The sequence below is a fragment of the Anabrus simplex genome, chromosome 3 (assembly GCF_040414725.1).
Source record: "Anabrus simplex isolate iqAnaSimp1 chromosome 3, ASM4041472v1, whole genome shotgun sequence".
NCBI lineage: Eukaryota > Metazoa > Arthropoda > Insecta > Orthoptera > Tettigoniidae > Anabrus > Anabrus simplex.
In genome coordinates this window covers 132,066,516-132,079,193 of record NC_090267.1, presented here as the reverse complement: position 1 = coordinate 132,079,193, position 12,678 = coordinate 132,066,516, and the positions used below count along the sequence as shown (strand labels likewise).

General features: G+C 37.2%; 1 protein-coding gene across 1 annotated transcript in view; it reads right to left on the bottom strand.

Moving 5' to 3' along the window:
• btv (beethoven) overlaps window positions 1-12,678 on the bottom strand; it is a 594,436-nt gene that overhangs the window by 391,954 nt on the left and 189,804 nt on the right. The window contains exons 17-19 of the mRNA XM_068226811.1: window positions 10,442-10,588; window positions 5,406-5,615; window positions 644-890 (exon numbers count right to left, since the gene is read on the bottom strand). Coding sequence (XP_068082912.1) covers window positions 644-890; window positions 5,406-5,615; window positions 10,442-10,588 — 604 coding nt within the window. The remainder of the gene's footprint in view (window positions 1-643; window positions 891-5,405; window positions 5,616-10,441; window positions 10,589-12,678) is intronic.

The following is a 12,678-nucleotide window of genomic DNA, read 5'->3' as shown; positions in this document are numbered from 1 at the left end:
GTATTCAACTCCCCCCCTTTTTTTAAATTTTTTTTTACATGACCAATATCAAGACAAGATTTGTCAAGATGGCCCCTCAATGAATGCTGATGTCCACCCTTCTGATGAAAGTGGGAAGCAGAAAACAAGCTTAATGTTAGCTGAAAAAATGGATGTAAAGGAACTGTAATTGATGATAAGACAGCTCATCTATGAGAAAATGGCAGTATAAGAAGATGTGGAGATTGTGTCCTGTTCTGTTGTGTTTTCATGTTTGTCCTCTCTTCATTCTGTTCCTCCCTTTCCCATAGAGAACTGTCACTGTGTTTATCCTATTATTTGTATTCTTATACAAATACTATGGTCATAGAAGCCTGACTGTTTGGCTGAATGATCAGCATTGAGGCCTCCAGTTCAGGGAATCCCGGGTTTGATTCCCAGCCGGGTCAGGGACTTTAACTGCATTACATCATTTCTTCTGGCTCAGGGCTCAGCAATTAAATCCCTTCGCATAGTGTTGGCGTCAGGAAGGGCAACCGGCCATAAAACAGGGCCAAATCTACACGTGTGACACAGTTCGCACCTGCAACTCCATAGCTGTGGGAAAAATGGAAAAAGAAGAACATGGTCATAGAAACTTTGTTGTGTTTAAGCTTAAACCAACCTGAGGGGCAGAATTCATGATTTCAGCATGTCTCTTGTTGGCATCACCAATCTCTTCCACTGTTTGCGGCTGCTGGGAGAGAACTTCCATGGACTCGGTAGTGAATTTGTTGATGGTGCTTACATCTCGAACGATAGAGCTCTGAAGTGAACTCACAAGTGTGTCCCAGTATCGGCGATTATGGAGCTCAATTTCAGCTCTCACAGGCAAGAAGCTCACAGAGAAGCAATCTACTTTCTCTTCCATGCTAAGAACAACAGAGAAGACAGTTATATTTTTAATGCTTGAGAAAATACAATATGTTTTCACACAACTGTGAATAGTACAGTACATTCTCCTTCAGTTGATTTTCAAATGTTAGAATTTATGATTAAAATATTCACAAATATTAATATCTTCTAGAAAATTATTTGATAATTTATATCACAATGAGGAATATGAAATAATTAGTGAGTTATTAGAACATAGTATAGAATAACCCTGCTTACTCCATCTAAAGTTAAGGTTTTTCTACTTTCATTACACATTAGTATAAAACAATATGGTACCAGCTCCTCTGTAGATTAGTGGTGGTATTACCGAGATGGATAGCTGCAGTCGCTTAAGTGCGGCCAGTATCCAGTATTCGGGAGATAGTAGGTTCGAACCCCACTGTCGGCAGCCCTGAAAATGGTTTTCTGTGGTTTCCCATTTTCACACCAGGCAAATGCTGGGGCTGCACCTTAATTAAGGCCACAGCCGCTTCCTTCCTACTCCTAGCCCTTTCCTGTCCCATCATCACCATAAGACCTATCTGTGTCGGTGCGACGTAAAGCAAAAAAAAAAAAAAAAATAGTGGTACAGTGTCAACTTCTGGATTCAAAGTTCATGGGTTTTGCCATTGATGCTTTCATGGCCCGTACTTATAGACATGATACTGTATAGGCATTTGGACTTATGCTGTGTCAAGAAAATAAGGTGAAATTCTTTACGTTTCACAGAGAACTGTGCTCTGTGTCATAAGAAGAAAATCTCGACTATCCACGAAAAAGGCTTCTTAAACAATGACTTTTGAAATTTAGACGTTATAACAGAAGTGGAAATGGTACGTTCATTCGTCACCAGATGGCTCCTTGGATGTGGCACAGTGCTAGCGTTCAAAGCAGAAGCTGACCAAACCATCAGAATCAGTCTAAGAAGGTCACATAATATGTGTACGTAACGTATGACATTGATACAAGCCTTGGGAGAAAGGAGACGAGCTGCTCAACTGGATATCACTGTCCTCGCACTTTGTGTGTTCAAGAACACCGGTACTGCAAGTAGTTCAAACTTGCCATGAGAGACACGAGGAGACGTTTTAACATCTTTCATTTCGGATCTAGAACCAACGATTTCACCACCAAATTTAGAATCTCGAGAAGTCTCCCATTAGACCAACGTCTACAACCGTGGTAAGATTTCATTACCAGCATTTCAATAATCAATCCTACAAATACTACCCACCAAGCCAGTGTTGAATTTTTACAAATGATACTGGCATCGACATTAATATTAATAATATGAACAAGGAATACAATAAGTTTGCCAAACATATTACCACAAATTTAAACAAACTATGTTAAATTTTCAAGGCTATTCTAGTTGATTTCACGTGTTTAAACATGTATTCAGACATCAAGATATCTAAATATTTACTACAGACAACAATCAGATATTTTAAACCAGATTCACAATTCAGTGAATGATTATTAATGTGCCACCTAATTGGCATTTTAATTGTATAAGATGTGTAATTGTGAATTATATTCACTAAGGAACAATGACTTAGAAGCCAGAATAGGGCTTACCATCTAACGAATTGTTTTAATGTGTTTCTACTGAGCATTTACCATCCATTTTTAAATGTGATTTTATAATCAAATAGTACAAATTTTCCACTACCGGTAATTGATTTAAGATTGACAAACAGAGATGCACATTTTAACTATATTGCTCATGTTTAATATAATAAGGAAGCTTAGTAATAGACAATCGGAATCCCAATAATTTATGATTTTGAGGATGAGGTACAGGCTGATGATGCCCATAATACAAGGCAAAACATGTCCCAATAAGATTATGATGTATAATGTATAAGTCATAATGTTCAAATGAATGTAATGTATTGAATAGGTGGAACAATTCTTTAAAATAAATTTGAATATTTTAAGATTATAAGTGGTATGTTCTGTGCTGTCAGTGAAGAGATGGCGTGGAATGTCATTAGTTGACGAATATGTTTGAGTGGTGTTTTTAAAAGTAGGAAAGATCACAATATGAAGATAAAGATGGAATTTAAGAGGAAAAATTGGGGCAAATATTTCTTTATAGGAAGAGAAGTCACGGATTGGAATAATTTACCAAGTGAGATGTTCAATAAATTTCCAAATTCTTTGCAATTATTTACGAATAGACTAGGTAAACAACAGACAGGGAATCTGCCACCTGGGCGACTGCCCTAAATGTAGATCAGTGGTGACTGATTGAATTACAGCCATTGATGCCACTGGTGTATCATCACAGGTAGTTAAAGCAATAGGTGCCTTGAAATAATATCCCAATGCTGTAGATGATTTTGAACATGTGTTTGTGGACTCCAGTTGCTGTACAAAATACCTGGATTTTTAAGCCAGCGTTCATGATGTGTCTGTAGGATCCATGGTCGTTTTTGTACCATGGTGTGATCAGACAATTGGAAATCTTCATGTTGATGAGTTCATCCCTCCTTCATCTACCTATCCCATATTCACACCAATTTGGGCACAATCTGTCAACACAGGCTCTAATATCACAGAACGATAATCCCATGAACAAAGTTGTAAATCTGCTCCTAAGCTACCATATTATTTGACACGGTATACTTAAAACATCACTACATATGAACAGTGAGCATACATATTTCAATGTAATAGATGCTCTCAGTCTATATTTCATATCACCTTCCTTCTTGTACTAATTCTCAGGGACATAACTGGCACACATGATGCATGGCTATGATGCACTGCTAATCACGACCTCATCCAACAAACCCTCCCTTAGGGACTCACAAACTTAAAAACTATACGTGACGACTAATGGACCCCAGCTAAGACTGGTACTAATTCTACTTACGTGAACAAGGAATCGCTCTCATTTTTCTCGGTCAACATTCCATAGTCAACTCTTGTTCTCCTTTAATGCTGATGGTATTAAGTTTGCAAAGCCCTGTGAGTCTCCTGTTTTTCTTCATTTTAATGCTTTCCCTTTCTTTAGAATACTGCTTCATCCTTTGATGGATTCTGACTGAATCAATTAAAATCACATGGAACTAATAGTCTCTCTGTCTTACCCTTAAAACAACAACTGCCCACACCTAATGATGAGTATAATTAGGTGGATGATAGGAAAACTTAAAACGGTCCACCTTTTCAATACAAAAATGTTATAGTTTATTTATAACATGTATTTGCACTTGGAACTAGTTTCAACGCTGTTTTGCGTCATCATCAGCCAAAATGTGGAAAATAGGCCAGCATGTAGGCATTTATATTACACAAGGCGTTACATTAAACAATACACATCTTACAAGGAGATAAAAACAGGGACGAATATAGAAACAAATGAATCGTTGAGAAAACAAAAGTTATACATATTAAAAATAACCTTAACCACACATCTTGCAGTGCGAAAGTGTTCTTCTTGAATGATTCCTGAATATAAAACACACGCGCACACATTTCTGAAGAGCCAGCAGGCAGGACAAAGTAAAGTGAAACCTTAAGAGTTCTTCTGAGAAGAGTTCATCATTTTTTCTATGTTCCGACTAACTAATGAAGTCTCCCTTGAGTTCTTGACAAACATACACAACAGGAAATTCTCCTTCACTCTCAACAATAGCTATAAAGACCAACGGTAAAATTTCATTTTAAATATTGTGCAAAGACGTGAAAGCATGATCTTGAACATGATATAACTCCTTCATATAACCCAATTTTTTACACAAGGTGTTACATTAAATAATACACATCTTACGAGGAGATAAAAACAGGGACGAATGTAGAAACACATGCATCGTTGAGAAAGCAAAAGTTATACATATTAAAAATAAGCTTAACCACACAACTTGCAGTGCGAAAATATTTGCCTTGAATGATTCCTGAATACAAAACACACGCGCACACACTTCTAAAGAGCCAGCAGGCAGGAAAAAGTAAGGTGAAACCTTAAGAGTTCTTCTGAGAAGAGTTCATCATTCTATCTATGTTCCGAATAACTAATGAAGTCTCCCTTGAGTTCCTGATAAACATACACAACAGGAAATTAAACAATACACATCTTACAAGGAGATAAAAACAGGGAAAGTTATACATATTAAAAATAACCTTAACCACACATCTTGTAGTGCGAAAATATTCGTCTTGAATGATTCCTGCATACAAAACACACACGTACCATTTCTGAAGAGCCAGCAGGCAGGAAAAAGTAAGGTGAAACCTTAAGAGTTCTTCTGAGAAGAGTTCATCATTTTTTCTATGTTCCGACTAACTAATGAAGTCTCCCTTGAGTTCCTGATAAACATACACAGCAGGAAATTCTCCTTCACTCTCAACAATAGCTATAAAGACCAACGGTAAATTTCATTTTAAATACTGTGCAGAGACGTGAAAGCATGATCTTGAACATGATATAACTCCTTCATTTAACCCCATTTTTTACACAAGGTGGCTATCAATTACAGATGGATAAATAAACAGGATCTTACCTAGGAAGTTTTGCTATATCCTGCCCAAGAGTTTTAGAGGTGCGGAAATTACGGTCCCAATCGTCTGCTGTTTGCAAGTATTCTTCAGCAAGTTGGTCCAAATTAACAGAACCAAGAACTACCCATTGCAACCATCGGTCTTTTATCTTCTCCAGGCGGGCAAATAACTCTTCGGCTTTTGCAAACAGATGGCTAAACCTGCGTGCATTTCTGTTAAAGAAAGAGCACAATTTTAAAAGAGTTGTAATTTTATTGAATTATATATTTTTCAGTATGGGTATCTTTAAAGGAGAAAAGGGCTGTCAGACTCACATTAGTTGATTTTTGGAAATTTTATGCCTATAATATTACCAAAACAAATACAAAAGGTATTAGTAAAAATTCAAAAATTCAGTTTATAACATGTGTATGCTAATAAAAGATTCAGAATACAGTAATATAATGGTGTATGGCCTCCGGAGAGGCCTGGTGCAGGTCTTTTTCTAGTAGACGGCCTATTAGGTGACCTGCATGTCTGTGAAGATGAAGATGAGAGCCCTACCTAGGATGGTTTCTAATGGTGAATACGCCACACACACCCAGCCCCCGAGCCATTGGAATTAACCAATTAAGGTTAAAATCCCCGACCCAGCCGGGAATCGAACCCGAGACCCTCTGAACCGAAGGCCATTACGCTGACCATTCAGCCAACGAGTCGGACCAGAATACAGTGAAACATCATTAGTGCATTCCTCATTAAGACGTCTTCTTGATTAACATATCATAAATTCTAGGTCCCAATTTACATTGTATTAAATCTATATAAAAATACCTCCCTAAACGCATCATGATTTTTCACTATTATCGCTTAGTGCGATCCTATTTTTCCCAGCCCTATAAAGTGTTCTTTGTCATCCCTTGTGTTTGTAATGTGATTTCCAACAAACATAAAAACCACTGGCATTGGAGGCAGGTCATGGAAAGTTGCATGATGACCGGAAAAGGCCTTGAATTCCTGAATTTCACAGTGTAAATCGCACTTTCAGGTAAGTTTAGTTTTGTTTGCAGGATAGCAGTGAGGATAACCCAGTGAGCCTGTTCATGCTTGTATTTCACATTTCAGTATGACATTCATTCTGTGTTGAATTGTACAGTGAAGTGTAGTGAATATCTGTCGTGTGACAGCCTACTTACGGATTAGGAACATAACTGTGATAAGTTCAGAAGCGTGATATAAACTAGTCTTGTGATAGCCCAGTTATGGATAAGAAAAAAATCATGAAATTGCTTACATACCTGCCAACTTTCAAAAAGAGAAATCCAGAAGATCCTAAAGCAAATTTTTTTTAATGACACGCATGCATCACAAAGTCTTGAGACACAGTGAAAAAGGACGGCAAGGGGGGATATTACAAACAATACTAATACAAGTCAGATACATGTTATGATCACCCCTGAAATTAAATACACAAAGTTACATCTTGATGAGTGCTCATCTGCTTTCACTTAATACTGGGAACAGTTCACAACAGTAGACAAACAGTGTTTTCCTGCACTTTAAACTTGCAGGTCACAATATGAATTTCACTGTCAAAATTAAACTAAACATATACACTTATTTACAAAATTCTGTCAAGTTCACAGTATACAGGCTATTATCCATCACGGGCTGGAGAGGACAGTTGGAGACGAGTTGCTTTCTTTGCTTTCTTCAGAAATTCTGGAGGAAAACTACTCGAGTAACATGGACCAGCACTTTTGGTTTTCAAAACAGAAATAAAATCCAGAATTTCATTTGACATTGAGGACCTAAACTGATTTTGGTTCTTTTTCACCAAGCTAAACACACATTCACACTCAGTATTGCTGTGCGGTAGAGTCAGAACAGAAAGGATCAGCCTGGATATCCTATCATACTTAGGAACACCATCAGCTCCACAAATGTTTATCAAGCAAGCCCATTTGGTGTCATCTGTCAGATTCTCACTCTCAACAGTAGCACAGTCATCAATCTGAAGAGCTACCAATTGGTTCTGAAACATATTCATTGCATCCTCAACCGACTCACTGTCCTTCCTCGGCAGCAATGATGGAAATCTTTTTATAAAGAATTATACAGAAGAAAACTGGGCATCTTCAATTTTTGAAACATTTGCAATCTTTGCATGTTTCAGTACTTCATCATTGAGAGGGATCTTGTTAATAATGTAATCACAAGCTGTGCAGAAGTAACCCCGGGCAGATGAAAAGAATGTTGATTTATCTCTATCATTAAGTTTCTTTACCAAGTTCATTGTCTTAATGCCAATGACTAACTCATCATTGCCTCTCTGAATATCAATAGAATGGAATGGAACTTTTAATAAAAGGGAACTTTTGATCACTTTTGGTTTAACAAATCTGGAAAGCAGCTGCTTTAACAGGTTCGTCATTAGTTCTAGTAGTTCATGAATGTGAGGAGAAGCCCTCTGAAGTGTACAATTGAGATTCTCAAATAAAGGAATGACAGCATACAGGAAGGCACAGTATACCTTATTTAAGCCTGATGATAGAACCATTTAAAAACTGTCTTCACGATTTTGAATAATGTTCTTATTCTTTAGCACAGGAGTATCAGATTTTAAGACACATGCAAATCTTTTGGGGGCAACCAATTGTGACGACTCAGTAGCTTTCGTCTTTTCATGGTGTTTGGAACTACCAGTCTCGGCTTTTGGGATCGTAAATGATGTTAAGCTAGTAGTTGATGCACACTGAGCATTAAGAAGCACCTCATCTTCAAAGAAATCAAGTAGTGGATCCCATTGTTCTAACAACCTCTGCAGACACCTTCCTGATGATAGCCATCTTGTGCAAACATGTTTCAGTATCTTCTTCGTTTCCTTGTTGTGAAGCTCTTGGAATTTCTTAAGGTGTAACTCAGTAAGAAGACATATGACTGTGCTTCCCTTAAAACAGCAGCAACTCCATTCCTCTTTCCAATCAAGACCGGAGCATTGTCGGAACAGAATGCTACACAATTCTGAATTGGTATTTTGTAGCACTAACTGTGAAATTAACAAATTACCAATATTATGTCCCGTTGAATCACCTACCAAGGCTCGGACAGACAACACTGAGCTAACTATCTTTTCCTGCTTTGCCACAAAACAGGTGACGACAATAGCATTACTATTATTGCTCCCATCCATAGCTAAAGAAAATGGTTCACGCTGCATGTAACCGAATTCACTTCTCGAATCCGTAGCCATTTCTTTCAAAATGTGTGTGGTTTTCGTATGACCACAGCCAAATTTTCTTTTTTTCTTTTCTTTCTTTTTTTTTTTTTTTTTTTTTTTTTTTTTTTTTTTTTTTTTTTTTTTTTGCAATTTCTGAACCTGGAAACATTTTCCTAAACAGAGCATCAGCATGACTGGCAGCAGCTAACGGGATATTATGTTCAATTAAAAATGAAGTGAACAAGCATTCCGTTCTTACTATATCAAGGTCGGCTCCAGAAGAGGTAAAAACGAATTAATTTTTCGACTGCCATCCTTAAATTTTGTATTGGAGATGTGTTTAACAGATTTAATGTGATTTACTAATTCTGTTCCTCCTCCGTGAGAAATGTTTATATCACACGAGCACATGGAACAGAATGCAAATGTTTTGCCTGTTTGTGATAGTATAAAACAAGGAAACTCAGCAGAATATGCCTCCCAAAAGATTGATAATATCATTTCTTAGCTGAACTCATTACGAACACCACTAAAAATACTTGCTTATAATTGCTTACAAATTCGTCACACAATTCCACGAGTTTCAGAACTACCACCAATGTTACTCACACCGACACACAAAACAAAGCCCTTCAGCTGCTACGAAGCACGGCACAGTTACTAAAGTTGTTATATATAAATTCACAGCCTGCTACTTTTCACTAATTTCTTTTCTTCAAAATCACAGCTTGTTACTTGTTTGGGTACATTTCAATGAATGAAGTAGCAGTTGAGGGCAAACAGGTGACAAAAGCACGGTGATAATCGAGAATGTGATTATCAATACATTTACTGGTCTAATTTCAAACAATTGTAATATCTGAAGCCACCTCTCCTCAGTTTTGACTCAGATAAATTATATCTGTTAGGCTCTTTAGTCTGCCAAAACTAACTTTGAATAAATAAATTTATAAACTACCTGGAAGAGAAAACATATTGTAACAGACCCTAACAGTTATAAAAATAAAAAATAAAAATGATATTTCGAGGCACAACAACAATATGTCAACTGTCTTGGTTATTCCTTCTCATTTGATAAGGACATAGATCACGAATAAGATAGCAAAATTTATCAAGATCATAGACCCTATAAACAAAGTAATGAAATCATCCTTGTTGTTAGAGAGGACCTACAAGGTATTACATTTACAAAACATTAGCTGGATCAAATCATTCTTATGAAAGTGGAAGTACACACCATTAGAAAGTGGAATTAAGTCTGGATCACATCTGCTGAGATGAAATTTATGAGGAATACAACAAGGTAGTTCATGAAGCCATAAAAGAAGATATGAGAGAGCTGAAAATGGTACCTGTATTTAAATACAGTACATAGCAAAACACAAGATGTGGAAAGACTACACGAAGAGAATGCCTAGAGGATGAGTTCTCAAGCGGGTTCCATGCTATCAGCTCAGAAGAAGTCGATCAGTTGGGTACCCAGCTAAGAGATGGACCAAGACCATGACAGGTCATTTGGACTAACAGCTGTCTGGAAGATAACATATGTCTAAATATGTAGCCACATTCATCCATGCATAAAGGAACATGGAAAAATGACAGAATTTTTTCAGTGCTTAGTACAAGTTTTACAACTGTGAGGGTACAAAAATGTTTTTGTTATTAGAAATAAAATTAACATTTATATCTAAATGTAAGAAGCTCATTATTTTATGGGAATTCTACTAAGAATTAGTAATTTAAATTGAAGATAAACAAAATACATTCAGAATGCATAGAGTTCTAATCAACCAACACCACTACTTAGAACAATCCCTTTTTTCTCTGAGTGTCCCATACCTGTCAATAATGACTGGAAAAATCAGCCCGTCACCAGCTTCACCAACTCCACGGAAATTGTTTGGAATGGCCAGGAACCTTTTCAGCTGGCCATAATACTTCATTCTGATTTCCTCCATAGGAGGTCTGAACTGTAACTTTTGCTGCCTGAAATATTAGGAAGATAGGGATTACATTTTTGTTAAACCATTTAGAACATCTAATTGCATTATAAGAACAGTTCATTATAAATGAATACATAAAACAAGATGTGAAAGAAAATACATCTTCAGCTAATTCCAGTTTCCCTAGGGTGCTAAAGGCTTAAAAGTATCATATATTTTGATGATACGATTTTTCAGGAGAAAATTCTATACTGTACTATCATACTGTGTACCCATCAGAATTCAATCTTAGTTGAACAATTCAAAAGCAAGCAGTTATGCTATTAGAAGACAAAACAGAATAAGATGAGGATGAGGAGGAGGAAGAGGAGAAAAAGATGAATAGAGGGGAAGGAAACAGGGGAGAAGAAGAAAAGAGAAGGAGTAGGTAGGAAAGGAAGAGAAGAAAAAAGAGGGAGAAAAAAGAAGCAAGGGAGGATAAAAGGTATGGAGAAGAAAATAATGGGGAAGAAAGAGGATGAGAATAAAAACAGGAGGAAGGAAGAATATACCAAAGCAAAGGAGGATGGAAAGAAGCAAGGAGGAATAAAGGGGGAGAAGAAAGAGCAGAGAAAAGAGGAGGAAAAGAAGAAGAGGTGATGAAGAGGGGAAGGAAAGGAGGATGAGAAAGGGAAAGAATAAACAGGAAGGAGGAGGAAGAGTAGAAGAAAAAAGAAAAGAAAAGAAAAGAAGGAATAGGAGGAAAAGAGGAGAGGAAAGGATAAGGAATAGTATAGAGAAAAAAGGAGGAAAAGAAAAGGAGAAAGGCTGAGGAGCAGGGAAAGAAGGAAAAAAAGAACAGGTAGGCAGCAGTATTAGCCCATTCGTTCCCAGAACTTTTTTTTCGTCAAAAACGGCAGAAATGTTTCATGGTGGTTCATTAGCATTAGAAAATAATTCCCAGGAATTTTTTACTGCGGTCCCGTGCACACAAGCCTAGAATGAGTAAGTTGTGAAAATGCATCATTGGGAACAAAGGGTTGCAAACGAAGTCATATCAAACAAATGCAATTAGAAATAAATTACTGTTATTATTCCAATTTATTGTGCATATATTACTACTTTTCAACTTCTATTATCATTGTTCCCTATTTATTACAAAATAGTGTTCACAATTGTTGATGTATCATCCGATTGCAATACCACAGAAAAGATAACACTAGCCAAGGATCACTGCTCGTATTTTCGAACATGAAATTCAAAGAAACACTTGTCATGCAGGGCCACACTGCATTTAGCACACCTTCTGTTTGTCTGAGATCTGCAGAGAGCACATCGTGCTCGTTTGCCGTTCTTCACAACATTGATTCGGATGTCTGATGAGACTCTACTTGCAACTGCAGTTACAGTGAGGCCTGACCTAACTTTAGGCGTTCCATACTTCCCAATGAGATTCTGTGCTAAATTTCTGCAAAAACTCAGGAGGTCCATTATTTCAGCATTCCAAGCTTCTGCAGATTTCTTGTGTAGCAGCCAAGCATTCTGCACAGCTACATTTAACCCCCATGCAAACAGTGGCCACCACCACTTCCTTGATCGTACATTTGTTGGATAAGTGCTGACATTCTGATCCATACTGTCCGTTCCACCCATGTGAATGTTGTAAGTTTTTAGTAGGTTGGGCTGGTGAATGGTGATTTTCTTCTTCAAGGATGATGAATACCTTTGAGCATTAAAACGGGGCTCTGGGCCTTCACAATTAAAAACAGCAGTGACTATTGAATTATTGTTCCAGCGACAAACAACAAGTTTGTTTGAGTCTTCACACTTTACATCGAAAGCACCCCTTTCTTCTTTCTTCTATGGACTTACATCTTTTAGAGGGCAATTTTCAATTAGGTTATTTTGCAGAGTTCCTGTCAGTCCAATGCCAAGGTCTGTAAAAATATCAACACTTAGGTTTAAGAAATAGTTGTCTGCAAATATGTGATAAGGGTGCACTTCCATTTTTGTCTTGAGGCACATTTTCTGAAAACTTAATTAGAATTTCTCCTCCTAAACCAAAATCTTGCTTGTACTCATTCTGCTGTCCCTTTGCACCTTGGTAGACGTCAAAGTCGATCACGTAACCCAGTTTTAAATTATGATGCCATA